Source organism: Ricinus communis, chromosome 3 (genome assembly GCF_019578655.1).
Source record: "Ricinus communis isolate WT05 ecotype wild-type chromosome 3, ASM1957865v1, whole genome shotgun sequence".
NCBI lineage: Eukaryota > Viridiplantae > Streptophyta > Magnoliopsida > Malpighiales > Euphorbiaceae > Ricinus > Ricinus communis.
This window is the reverse complement of record NC_063258.1, coordinates 32,220,380-32,235,081: the sequence shown is the minus strand read 5'-3', so window position 1 is coordinate 32,235,081 and position 14,702 is coordinate 32,220,380. Positions and strand designations below refer to the sequence as shown.

General features: G+C 31.1%; 2 protein-coding genes across 4 annotated transcripts; one reads left to right on the top strand and one right to left on the bottom strand.

The window, feature by feature from the left end:
* Positions 1-7,479: 7,479 nt before the first annotated feature.
* LOC8274223 (homeobox protein knotted-1-like 3) lies at positions 7,480-11,840 on the top strand. Of its 3 annotated transcripts, none has more exons than XM_015717115.3 (6): positions 7,480-8,503; positions 9,950-10,070; positions 10,214-10,407; positions 10,505-10,636; positions 11,079-11,215; positions 11,290-11,840. In XM_015717115.3, the coding sequence occupies exons 1-6, from the start codon at positions 7,811-7,813 to the stop codon at positions 11,327-11,329; spliced, it is 1,317 nt and encodes a 438-aa protein (XP_015572601.1). In that variant the 5' UTR covers positions 7,480-7,810; the 3' UTR covers positions 11,330-11,840. The 3 variants fall into 3 exon arrangements, with proteins under 3 accessions (XP_015572601.1, XP_015572602.1, XP_015572603.1); XM_015717116.3 differs by having other exon boundaries at positions 7,481-8,503; positions 11,293-11,840; XM_015717117.3 differs by having other exon boundaries at positions 7,482-8,503; positions 11,301-11,840.
* A 457-nt stretch (positions 11,841-12,297) lies between these two features.
* LOC8274224 lies at positions 12,298-13,818 on the bottom strand. The gene has a single exon (XM_002515420.3). It carries the CDS (start codon positions 13,204-13,206, stop codon positions 12,730-12,732), a length of 477 nt encoding a protein of 158 aa, XP_002515466.1. The 5' UTR covers positions 13,207-13,818; the 3' UTR covers positions 12,298-12,729.
* Between the last annotated feature and the right edge of the window lie 884 nt (positions 13,819-14,702).

The following is a 14,702-nucleotide window of genomic DNA, read 5'->3' as shown; positions in this document are numbered from 1 at the left end:
CATAAGTATATATTCATGTGAACTGAAGTTGTTTTATATGGTAGAATTGCTTTACATTATGGATTTCTTTAAAGGGTAAAAAGTTTTCGAAAGTGACGGAGTTGATTAACAAATGGATTGATTGTGGAAGAAGAAAGCAGAATATTTAAGGGTCTCTCTCAAACCAGCGTACTTATCTGCAACAAAATGAAGAAAATGACTACTATATAAGTACCGATAAATATAATTTTTGGCTTTAATATATGTAGTTATATAACCTGCAATGCCTCCACTAACCACCCAAAATCTATATATGTATATATTTTTTTTTCTCTTAAAAGAAAAAGAAAGAAATACCCATATTCTTACGTGAACCCCTTAATTACTTCTGCTATGGCAAATGCAGAAGCAGAACATGGGATGCTGGTCGGCGATGGTCATGAGCTCTTTCATAAGTAAATGTAGAGAGACAGACTTTTAATATAGCTTTCATCAGTCGGCTCGGTTAAGGAATTAATGTCCAAGTCCCTTTTCTCGTAATGTCTCTGTGTCTCTGGCTAGCTTGTCTTTGCAGCTTTATTATTATTATTTTATTTGTATTGCTGCCATTATTGGTCTCTGGATATTTGGCCCCTGAACTTTATGAGTAAGTTCAATTTTAACCTTTTATTGGTCATTTTAGCCAATTTAGCGGAAAACGTTTTGTTTTGGGGGCAAATTAGCACCAATTCTATAAGTGCATTCCATATGGGCGAAATCTGTAACCGATACATAATTTAATATAAAAATTTAAAATAGTCAATAATAAGTTTAATTTTTAATCTTAGGTGTGATATACACGCGGCTAGAAAAAAAAGGCTTAAATTGCTATAAAACAATATATTTTATGCTAAATTACCTAAAAGGGTCATTAAAAAATCAAATTGGCACTACTCACAAAGTTTAGGAGTTTTTTTTATCTTTCCCTTGGCATTTATTTTCCTTTTCAACGCTTAGATGTAATTTCTTGAAGTGGGTTTTCTCCTTTTTTTTTTTTTTAATTAATAAAACAGATTTGTGTTAAAATAAAAACAAATTAAAAAGAAAAGGGACGTGGACGCGGTCTATGAATACTCCAAAGAAAGAGGAGACAACTTTGTGAAGCAAATGATGCAGTCTCTACATCATCCCCTCAAACCCCTCCTTATGTTATGTGTCTGCTAACTACACTCCTCAAACTTCCTATTTATTTATTTTAACTGTATTTTATCAATAACCATAAAAAAGGCCATTCTATCTTACAAATAAACCGTAAATCTATAAAATTTCAGCAGTTTGGAAGAAATCTGATGAACTCAATAAATAATAATTTCAATGGTTTCAGAAAAACAAAAAGGAGAAGAAGAAGAAATTCAAATTTAGATAAATATGTAACATAAAATATTATTACATATTTAAACTATATAACTAACTACCAACAATAAATAAGACTTCTTTTAAAATCATAACCAATAAGAATTTTTTATATAGAAATATAAAGATTGGTCCAATCTATCAAGGTAATGATATTTATTTTAATAATACCCAATGACTTGTTTATTTTATTATTTATCAAATGATTTTTCTTTGTTGCTAATTTAGTAGACACATGTTATTAGTATTAAAACGCGTGGGGCCCAAACACAACTCCAAAAAAGAGGAGGTGCGTGGTAAGTTGTGATTGGTAAAAGGATGGTGACAACACCGTGAATTTGCAGAGCTGCGCAATGAACAGGTAGCGAATACCCCGACGAAAACATAGACCCGGTCTTGCTGGATTCTTTATATTTTAAGGCCTTCAAGCCGGCCACGCGTCAATTAGCTAACCATTCACGCACTGTGCTCGGATATTTTAATGATTTTGATGGAAGTCCTTGACCTTTTTGTCCCTCACCGGAAACCGTGTTAAACTCGGCAGTTTTGAGATAATTTATATAAATAAAAATCACGTTTTGAAGATATAATTTGGTGGTTCGCTTGGTTATAATAATTTTAGATTCCTTAAGAAATATTAACAAGTAGTTATGGTTTCTCAAATAGCTACAGGTTTTTTTTTCTTTCTTTTTCAAATTGACACTCATTAAAGAAGAACATTATATTACAGCATAGTTGGTTTTCCGTGAGCTAAAAATAATAGCTTATAAAGGGAAATGGCATTGGCAAGGGCAGGAGAAAGCGAGCAAGTGAAAGGCATTGGCGCTGTGTAAATGTGTGTTGGGTAATGAAACAAAGAGAAAAACTAAACTGGAGAAAACAGGCGGGCGTGGCTATAAACAGCGATTCGCATTTAAAGACAAAAGACATTAGAGACGTTTATACTTTTATTATTATTATATCCTCCAATCCCATCCCACTGTGTTTCTCTTTTCATCACCCAATTTTTACTGTTAACAACTCCCCTTTCACTCAATCAAATTGGACTCCACACAGCTTTTATATATATATATATATATATAGTGCAACATTCGGCTATTCTCTCTCTCTCTCTCTTTCTAGGCATGAGCTTAATTAGGGTTCTACAGATATCTTAATTCACCCTAGTTAGTTAATGATTGATCATATATATATATATATAATAATACTGTTGAGTTTATGATTTTTTCTTAATTAGTGTATTCGAATATTTTATGCTTGTTCAATTCATGACATGTGGCAGAGTCTTCTTTCTTTTTTTTTCTCTTTTTTTGTTCAGAAAGAAGCTTCTTTTGTCATTAATTATGTAAAGAAATTTAAAATTAAAGTATTATTTAATTGTGGGACTAGGTAGAATATACCTCCTTTTGTTTCCTTCTTTGCGTGAGGTAAAGGGCAATGGATGTGTTAAAGATCCTCCTACTGACTCAATCTTGTGCCTCCTTAATCTACTTAATTAATTATTCCGACCAATAATTTTATTTTTTTTATATGTTCTTACATTACCAATTTCCATAACATCATTGGGGCACGTCAAAACTATCAGTGCATTTTATATATAAAAATAAATTTAAATAATTGACTAATTTAGAAATTAATTTATTAATTGACATTATATTATAAATGTAATTAAAATATTATTTTTAAAATTAAAATTATTATTAAATAAATTAGTATAAATAAATTATAAAATTATATATTAATATACATATCCAAAATAAATAAAACTATCTAAGAAATATTATATAGTTAAACACTAACAGATTGATATATATACATATAAACACAAACGACTAAAAGTTTTGAACTGCATTAAAATATCTTTATTACTAATTTTACTTTATTTTAATTTTATATATTTAGTTTCTTTTTATTTTACCATAATCTAAAATAAAGTTAATAAGTGATTAATCTAATTTAATTTTAATTTTATTATATATTTTTAATTCTATAAAAATTTAACTTAATTTTTATAAAAATTATAAATAAAAAATTAAGAGAAAAAAAGATATTTTTAATTTAATTTTATTAATATATCAATTTATTCATGTGTCTATTATTATAATAATATTTTTATTAATTATTATTTTTTAATATTTATTATTATAAAAATCTAAAATAATATTTTAAATGAGTGATGAATAATATTAGTGTATATAAAAAGTAAAACTGGTTAAAGAAAATGTCAGAAAAGACAAAAGCATCGGACATTTCCTAAGTAATAACGTAAGCCCAATCTCCATTATCTTGCTCTCCTTCACTTACTTCTGCCGTTTGCCTGACGGCAGGTTCTTTTATCAGTAATTTAATTGCATTTATTTTTAAGAGAAAAATAGCAAAAATAAATTAAAGCTAAAACAAAAAATATTGGCAACAAAAATAGGTAGGGGACCATTGGTGGACAGTTTGCCAAAGACACTATAACAACAGTGCTTGGCTACTACCTACGCCCCTCTCTTGCCTGGGTCCTACCTTTTTCCATTTCTTTACACTGTGTACCCCACCAAGACGTGGGGACCACACAACAGTCCACATTGATTAAGCCGGCGGCTGTCAGAGAAGTCAAAATTCCCGAAACTGGTCCCTACTTTCTCCGATCTTCTCCACGTGTACGGACCTCATACGCTTTATCTCTTTGGCGCGTGCTTCTACCCCGGGGACCACCTGTGGTCCAAACGACAATAGGACGACGCGTGTCGTGGGGGTCGTTTTCCCGCGAGTGGCGGAGAGAGAAGCAACGTAATTCATGGTCCCCCTCTTTTCACCTCCTTCGCGATGTCTCTCTCTACCACTGCTCACAGTCACTGGCTATTACCGTCAAGCCACCGGCCCAAATAATTTTATTGGTAATTTTAGTTTTTGAGTGGTGATTAATTGGTAACTCCAGGAAAAATGACGTGGAAAGCACGCTCCAAGGTTCAAGGGATAATGTCGTAGCTGAATGGGACTACGCTTTCTGAGGATACTATAGTAAAATAAATAAATCATAATAATAATAATAATGTAGCTTACTTTAACGTTTCGGAAAGTGGCAAGTACTATTTTACGTTGTGCATGTCACCAGTTCTTGTTGGCTTCCCGTATACCGTGGCACGTGTAATCTCCTTTTTCTTCTCTCTTTGCCTTTTGTGCATGGTGAGTTCTTTTTTTCCTTTTCTTTTTGTGTAATGTTTTCTTTTTTCTACCATTCTTTTTTGAAGAATGTTAGTTCAAGTAAATTATAACTATTTACAGATAGAAAAACTTGTCCATTAATTTTTTATGAATATACATATAAATTTATTATAGTTATATTATTTTTCTCTTATAAAAGTATAATCAATTCAAATTATTTATTTCTAATTTAATGATTGAGGTGAACAATATTAAATGTAATTTTATAAATTTTAAATTTAAATCTTTATTCTTTTAAATTATTTTTTTATCCAGTTCAAGTTTATCACCAATTCACTATCACTTATTAAATAAATGAAATATTTTATTATCTATTATAAGATTCAAAATACATATTATTTATTTACCATTTAATAAGTTATTGCTAACACACAATAGTAATTAACCATTAGTATGCATGCAAGAGAATGCATTCCAATATTATATTATTTTTATAAAAAATTTAATATTTAATTTTAATATATAATTTTACGTTTCAAAATAATTAACTTGTAAGCAGTTTATATTATTTTTATAGAATAAGTATTTTTAAAATTTTAAAAACTAAAAACTGATTTTATATTTAAGAATATTATATTTACTAAAATTTTAAAGTAAAAATTAAACTGAATATTTTGAAATTTCTTATTCAATATTTAGTTAATAGATTGCTTATCTTTATATAAATTAATATTAAAATATATTAAACATAAATTTGTATTCACACAACAAATTAATTAACATAAAATCTTTTTAAAACACAGCTTATATGTATTAGCATCCTCATTATTCGAAGAATTCCACTGTGTTCAGACAATAAAAAAGAATTTATATTAATATAATTTTGCATAGAGAAAGTAAATACATTTGGAATATAAAGAAAAAACAAATTAAAAGGTTTAAGGCAAAATGTTATTAGATTTACTCGTCAGTAGCAAGTCGTACGGCAAACTAGATTTTTGCCATCCACCTACTCATACGCTCGGTCCAAAATGTACCGGACGCGTGTTTTCACGCTCTTTAAAAATTATCTTTCTTTTGGAGCAGCCATTATTATATTTTTATATTTGTTTTCAGAAAGAAATAACATATAAAATAAATAAATAGCGAGAGGGCTCACCGTCGGATCAATCAGGAACTGTGAAAAGGTCCACGCAAATAAATAAAACTTTTTGGGGAACACTACTGTTTTATTTATTTATTTAGTTTATCTTGGTTTTACAAAAAGAAAACATGATTAGAGTGTTATTATTATAGTATTATCTATTGTGTGAATGATTAGCATCCAGTTTTGGAATGCTCCGATCCATATGCAATCATGCTGATTCATTATTAATTTTTTTATGTTAATTATTTTTGGTAATCAACCCACGTAAACACATATATAATCTTTGTCAATTATTTCTTTGTTTGACAAATAGAGCCCTAGTTAATAATATTATTACTTTGGATTCTTTTAAAAAGAAAATGGGTTAATAAAGTTGGAATTTCTAATTTTTTTTATATGCAAAATATATTTCGTATTCGTAGATTTAATTTGGATATATTTATATAATATAATTTTAATTTGAACAAAACTTTAAATTATTATTTTTATCAATTTTTTCACTTGTAAAAGTTTAGTATTGTTTTAGTGATATTTAAGAGAAAAAAACTAATAATTTCTAATGGGATGAAATAATGTGCTTAATTAGGTAATAGTTTTAATCTATATCATCACAATTGTCAATTTATGAAATTCTTGTTCATATATGGAGGTGAAATTTTTTATATTTGACAGGCATAACAGTCTAAAATTTTTAAATTTGTGTGTAGTTTGTTATTTTAACTAATTCTTAAAATTATTAATTTAATTGTGATTTGTCTGTAATTTTAGTTAAATTCAGTTGCTGGTATGAAATAAACAATGTGAATACAATTTTTAGAAATAAAAATCTAAAATTAAATAATGTATATAAATAATATAGCATTAGGACTCATCAATTTGGATTTTTATTTTTTAATCGGCGTTAATATTGTTGCACATGATGTACATTATTGCAGAAAATTAAATTTGAATTCCTAATGTATAAAATAAAAATAAAAACACGTAAGTTTTAGTATTGTTTTCTATTTTTCTAAATTCTATTAGGAATTTTGCCTACTAAATTATTTAAGGAATATTAGGAGTTATTTTGAAACATATTTGAAATTATTATTGTGTTTAATTAAAATTTATAAATTTTATTTAAATAATTAAATTTGTATAATCACACACAGTTAAATTAAATTTTAATAAAATTAATAAAATTTAAATTTTATATTAAAAATTTAGTATATTTTAAAATATATTTTTAATTTTATGTATATTTTATCAAATAAAATGATTTTAACAATAAATTTTAAGTAAATACGATATATAAATAAAAATAAATTAGTTTTAATAAAATATTTAAAATTATGCAAGACTAAAAATATTATTATATAATTAGGAGTAGACTATAATTAATTTTATATTAGTACAATAAATTTGATTTAGAAAAATACTAAAGAAAAGCCATCATTTTCAGAAGCAGCAGTTTTTCTTCACCTGAAAACCACTAATCTCAAAACCACTATTCTTCCATTTCCATCTCCATATATCTCTAACACGAAAAGATTTCTTCTCAGGGTCCCCATTTTCTTTATGTAAGCACCTCTCTCGGTTTTTATTACGTTTATACAAATCACCATCGATCATCATCTCTCTCCTTTTCTCCGTATACTAGTCTTGTATGATCTTTGTAACACAAAGAAAAGGAATATAGCTAGTCTCTCTGTGTTATCTTTTAAAACTCTCTCTCTCTCTCTCTCTCTCTCTATATATATATATATATATATATATATATATATATGTACTTTCACTGTTCTTATGTTTCTACTGCATCAAAGTACTATTACTACTACCCAGTACTCACTTCTTGATCATCTCTGCCTTTCTTTATACATATAATCTCTTCAACTGTAAAAAGAGGGGAGAAGAAATAAATAAATCAAAAAACTCTCCCTCTCTCTCTCTCTCCATCCTTTTCTTGCTTTCTTTGTATACAAAAACCTCACTTTCTTGCTTATTATTGTTTCCTTGTAATCTCTCTCTCTCTACAATCTAACTATCTATTTATATATCTATATCCATGTTTTTATAATCTTCTTTCTTTCTTTCTTTCTTTCTTTTTTTCTTTCTCGACATACAAATAGAGAACAAGGAAAAAAGATTACATTTTAAAACATGGCGTTTCATCATAACTTGTCTCAAGAACTTCCTCTTCACCATTTCGCTGACCAAACCCAGCAGCAGCAGCAGCAACATCAAAATATACAAGAAACAACCAGTGCTTCTCCTCCAAATTGGCTAAACACAGCTCTTCTCCGTACACAACAACCGCAGCAACAACAACCACCGCCACCACATCATTCTCACTTCACAGATACTAATAATTTCTTAAATCTTCACACGACTTCTACTACAAACTCCGATTCTACTGCTTCTCAAAACCCAACTCAATGGCTTTCTCGTTCCTCTTCAATTCTTAATCGTAACCATAGTGATGTTATGGATGATGTTACTGCAGTTGCTGCAACTGCTGCTGATTCTATAATTGCGGGTACTATTTCACAAGAATCTACGGATTTGAAAACAAATATCAATAACAAGAGTGAAGGTGGAGTTGTTGAGAGTGGTAGTGGTGGTGGAGAAGGAGTGGTCAATTGGCAGAATGCAAGATATAAAGCTGAGATACTTTCACATCCTTTGTATGATCAGTTGTTATCTGCACATGTTGCTTGTTTGCGGATCGCTACACCGGTTGATCAGTTGCCAAGAATTGATGCCCAGCTTGCTCAATCTCAGCACGTAGTGGCTAAATATTCAGCCCTTGGTCAGGGCTTGGTTGCTGATGATAAGGAGCTTGATCAGTTCATGGTATGTGATTATGTTAGTTACCTGTTTTCTCTCTCTCTCTCTCTCTCTCTCTCTCTCTGTATATCACAACCTTCAAAACTTTATTCTTCTCTTATTTTAATCAAAATTAGTATCTTTGTCAGAATTCATGACATGGGTAGTCAATTGAATGAGATTTTAGTGCTGAATTGGCTCATAAATTTGGATTTGTCTTGTTTCTTGAAATGGATTTTGGTTTTTCCATCCTTAGATGGAGTTGGAGAATTTTCTGTTGACTTTTATTTGAATAATGTTGTCTGGAGATTTGAGTGGAGGTGAATGCACCGACAGCTGATTTTTGAGAAATTAAAGTTGGAAAGTTTTGTGGCATCTGTTAGGCACTTAGTGGCTGTGTAGATAACATGAGGATATTGGCTATTCATGACAAGTTCACCTATTTCAGTTTCTATCAAATCTGCAAGTGTCTTCTGGATAATTGCTGGAATTTCAATTGATTTCAATCATGCAATTACATGTGAAATTCTTTTGTTGGTTTCCCCTTCTTAGAGAATGGAAATTTGTGATTTTGGAGCTTATTATGGCTACTTGTTCAAAGCTGTAAAGTTCATTATCCAAAGATTTCCCAAAACCATAACTTTTGCCGTAATTCTCTGTTTTTAACAATTGAAAGCCATGATGAATTATATTAAAGTTGTAATAACCTAATGTCAAGATATAGTAAATGACTGATTTTCCACACTCTTTGCTTTCCCCTTTATTCTATTTGTTTGGCTTAAGCTTCAGTAAAATCCTTAAAATTGGAGAATTCTCTTCTTATATTCAAGTATCTTTCAGAGCTGGTTTATTTCTCTCTCTCTCTCTCTGCATCTTTTGAATAATGAGTAAAATTTCCAGCTTGCCCCATGCCATGTGGAAGGGTTTATGAGATTTGTATTCCGGTAAATTAAGGTTCAATTCAGTTATTATTCTCATGAAGGAAACGTTGGAATTGTATGGTTTTGAACTCCCTTGTCATGTTAATATTGCTAGATTAATGTATGACCACATTACTGTATATTTCTATTTCTAAAATCTTTTTAGAGTAAGGGGGCAAAGCATGAGAGGTTGTACTGGCCAACCATGAGTTATTTCTTTTATATGGGGCCTAACCATATCTTTCTTGCATGAGATTCTATTCATCTTCTAGGGGAAGTTTTATGCTTCTGAACATGCTTAATTATAATGACCTTATAATACAGGAACCATGCATGTGCATATTCATTTCATCATTCTGACTCCCCAAAAGGATGTTGAGCTGATTGCGATGTAGGAGTTTATGAACCATGAAATTCTTGTCATTAACATGGTTGTTAATGTGCATTCAGCAATTCTATGTCCAGTTCCAACAAATTGGCTCTGTTTAATGCCATAGTTGAATTTATCTTTTAAACCAAAAATGGTTGATCCCTTAATTTGTTTCTATTGTAGACACATTATTTTCTGTTGCTTTGCTCTTTTAAAGAACAACTGCAACAACATGTTAGAGTCCATGCGATGGAAGCAGTAATGGCCTGCTGGGAGATAGAGCAATCTTTACAAAGCTTAACAGGTGATGTTTCATTGCAATATCCGACTTCTATTTGGTTTTTTAACCAATTAACTACCTGAATTTTTCAGTCATGCCCTGGTAGCAATCAATGTTTTGTGCCATACTGAACCTAAATCCTTGCTTGCAATACATTGAATGAACAGGAGTTTCTCCTGGAGAAGGAACAGGCGCAACAATGTCCGATGATGATGATGACCAAGTAGATAGTGATGCTAATTTGTTTGATCCAAGTTTGGATGGTGCAGATACCATGGGATTTGGTCCCCTCATTCCAACAGAGAGTGAGAGGTCTTTAATGGAGCGGGTGAGGCATGAACTGAAGCATGAACTAAAGCAGGTATGGACGGAGATTATTAGATTATGAAGTGTGAAGAAGTAAGAAGTACTTTTGCATTTTCAAAAATTTCTAACCTTTTCTTGTCTTTCTTTTGTAGGGTTATAAAGAAAAAATTGCTGACATCAGAGAGGAAATTTTGCGCAAGAGAAGAGCAGGAAAGCTACCTGGGGACACCACTTCTGTCTTAAAAGCTTGGTGGCAATCACATTCAAAATGGCCTTATCCTACTGTAAGTATTGCAGTATTAAATCCTTCTCGTTGGATATGACATAGATACTGGATAGGTTTTAGCATGAAATGGATTTATTTTGGAGCTACTCTTGTCTAAACTGCCAAGGATAAGCTATAATCACTGGAACCCCACCCTTCTTGTGGTGTCAGGAGACGAGTGAAAATACATGTGCTCGCAATTTAGTGCTACAAAGGTCATGAAGTTTCTTTCATTTAAGTACTAGAAAGAGTGAAAAGGACATTGTATATGAGTTAAATATGAACGTGTAGAAAAGCACACAACAGACAAACATACAGAGTTTTCTCAGAATTGCTTCTGATAAGACATTAGTGGGCGTGGGTAAGGTGCTCAGGGAGTAGTTGAGCCGAAAAGTCTTCACGCTTTAGTCCTACATTTAGCATATGAACGATGCATAATTGCAATCTTTATGAATTTTCAGGAGGAAGATAAGGCTAGATTGGTCCAGGAAACAGGATTGCAATTGAAGCAGATAAATAATTGGTTCATCAACCAGAGGAAGAGGAATTGGCATAGCAATCCTTCAAGTTCAACTGTACTGAAAAGTAAACGCAAAAGGTAAGCGCATTTCTTTTCTTTGCTTAATTATGCCTTTTCCATTAAGAGCTTCGCACCCACATTGGTTTGAAAAGAAGTAATGCAGGTGATAATAGTGGCGATCGTTTCATGTAAATGAAAGAATGATGTTTGCTCACGCTTCTGCACTAGCAACCGATATATCCAAAAACATTACATAAACAGAAACTGCAGTAACAGTACAGAGCTTTGTGGCGGTCAACTGAATTTGAGTGAAGGGGAACCGCATATTTTGCTTCTAGATAAAAGTCTAACATAGAGGATGGGGAAAGGCTTAAAGACATTACGCATGCAGATGGTAGAAAACATGTGATATTGCCGCTTTATTCAGAATTTCAAAGATTTTAAGAGAATTTATTTACTGAAGCTGAGTTAGATAGCAGCATTTTATATGTGCATTTGCAGCTCTTTATGATTTTTGTTTATATCTGTGAATAAGATCAATTAAAAGCGATAGGTGGTTATGGGGTGTACAGTGTAATGATCTTTTTTTTGCATGCTTCCTTAAGGATCATTATAAGATTATAGCTCTTTCTTTCCCATTGTGGATGTAGAATTGAAATTTGCAGCAACTATATGGAATTTAGATTTTTGTTTTCACAGCTAAGATGCTTATCATTTGCTGATGTTAATTAATAATGTTGAAGCAACAACTTGACTTTTCATGCCATAATGGGTAATGGAGGAACAGATTCTGCTGATATCTTCTTTCTTTTTGCCTCTTTTACTTGCGATGCTTTTTCAGTTGACTTGCATTCACTTTCATGGCCTTTTTTTTTTTTCTCCTTACTCTTAAAATGTGTTGAAATGGGTCTGAATAATTTGAATTAGGCATAATGATGAGAATAATTGATTAGTTTAGCATCATTAACGATTGCAGCAGAAGAAACCCTAATTAGATAGCTATTTAAAGTGGACTTTGGCTAAATTTATAGGTATCTGGAAAGAAAGAATAATGCTCATTGAACTGTGGCTGCAGGAAGAAACAAGTCTGACATATCTGACTATTGTAATTGCAGAAAGAATAATAATGGGTACTAAACTAATCTTGCTCTTTGAATTTCAGCACTTTAAGGATGAAGAATTATGAGCATGAAATCTTCTGCCAGAGATATTAAACCACAAAGCATATAGAACGATTTAATTTTTCTACATGCATATTGGATAACGATGTATTTGGTTATTCATTATGAAAATTCACTATATATCAACCCTAGCTATCTAATATTTTAATGATATTCAGTAATTGACTTGTCATTCTCATCGTTGTTTGAAGCTAGGGTTTTTTCAAGAAACACATGAAATACTGCAAAAGAATCCGCAATTTGCCTTCTAGTCTGATATTCTTTTACTGAATTTGAAACCAACTATTTAATATACATATTTAAAGTTATAGAGAACAAAGATTATGACCAACAAAAAAACAATTACAATTAGCAAAAGTAGTCGATCAAAACTTAATTGAGTGATCATATGATCAAATCCCAATAAACTAGCTACCGTTTAGGCATCCCAACTGGGGCAGCAGCAGCATTAGCACATCTAGCTAAGAAATCAGGATAAGTATCATCTGCTTCTCTGTCAATCCCATCATCAAAATTCAGTGCATAACTTTGAGGATCATATTGACACCGCATTCTTCTTTTCTTGTTGTTGATCCATCCATGACCACCAAACCTTCGAATAAAATTCTTCCACTTTGGCCCTGCCAAAACCTCTGAAATCTCCTTAAGCTTCTTCGCCCTTCCCCTAAAACAACAACTTTTAGTGTCCTCTTGTTTGGGAAGCAATAACCTTTTCGATCCTTTGTCATTTCTTTTCCAAATAACTGATCCGTTGAAACAGCTGCAGCAAACAAGAGACGTCATTGCTGGCTCTTCATGATCTTGATCATCAACGTAATGGATTTCTGCTAACAGTGATGATGATGAAGTTTCTCTACTAACCACTGGCTTTTCTTCTTGATTAGCCATGATGGGTCAGAAGCAGCGAACAAACAACAGTACGTACAGACAGAGAGCTACTGAAGAATCACTAAAAGAGAGGGTTATAAAGATGTGTAAATATTAAACCAAACTCAGAAAGAAAGCTACATAAAACCCTAATATAATCCATAAGCAAAAAGGAAAGAGCTGTATATTATCAGGATATGGTTAATATCGAATGTTTTGATAAAGCCAGTGGTTGACAGCTTGGGGACTTGATCATTAGTTAGTTAGCTGCGTTAATTTGCCGGCATTAGCATCTTTATTGACAGTTAACAAAGACCAACTATTTTGTCTTTTAGTTAAAACACGACATCATTAATATACGAATTACGAGCTGTTGTCGTATTATGTTCATGGAACAACCACCACCATGCCCAAAAGACAAAAAAAAAAAAAAAAAAAGCTAATTAGCCAGCTAGGAAGCTTCTTCGTGGATGCAACTAATTGTCACCCAATTGAAGCAAATGATTGTATTTATTAAATTATAAAGAAGATGCATGAAACTTATTTAATTTAGAGAATTAAGATATCATTGACTATATATATATATATATATATATATATCACCAACGTCTTAGATGGTATACATATATGTACCTCAGCTCCATACGTTTTTGACAATTGTAATTTAGATGCCATGTGAGATCGCAAATTGAATGATTAAATATTTTTATTATTATATATTTTACTAAAGGATTTTTTTTATGTTATTTTATACAAATTTTGACTTGGCTGAACAAAGTTATCAAACTGAAGAATTCATTTGTTAAGGAAGAATTGGATTGCTGTTGATAGAAAAGATCCCATTTCAGTTTCAATGCCAAAGTGGGTGCATTAGCGAATTCAATCGTCTTATTGTTGATGTTGGTTGCAAGGCCCACAACATAGACGCAAGAATTAATACTACTGTTATTGGAGGACCCATCTCAGATTCAAAGAAACCAAATGGGCTTTTCCTGAAGGATCCGAAAGAGCAAGCCGCCTTCTGCGTAAAGCCCAATCCTTATGAAGTTTGAGATTCAAAGTTTAAAAGTTGTTACCATTAATCTGTTTAGGGTTGGTGGTGGCCTTACCGGTGGGTGCTAACAAAATACCTACATTATTTATGGGTATTTTATATTTAGTATTAGATAATTAGCATATATATTATTATTTAAAATTAATAAATATATATTAATATCTATAATTTAGTATATAGATAGAAATATATATTAGATAATGAAATTTTCTAATTTAATAAATTGATTTAAAAGAAAAATTCAAATTATCCGTCTATTATAAAAAAATTTAAACAAATTAATTTTCTGAAATAGCGTATACAATAAGTTAGAGTTGTTTTATGTTGCTTCCTCGTCACAATAAATTTTAATCAATGTAGGGGCCGTTAAGGAACGAAGACATGCCATATTTAATTATAAAAATAATTGTTTATATTACATGCTTCTCTTTGCCCATTTTTGTGCTTCTTATTTAAGATATTC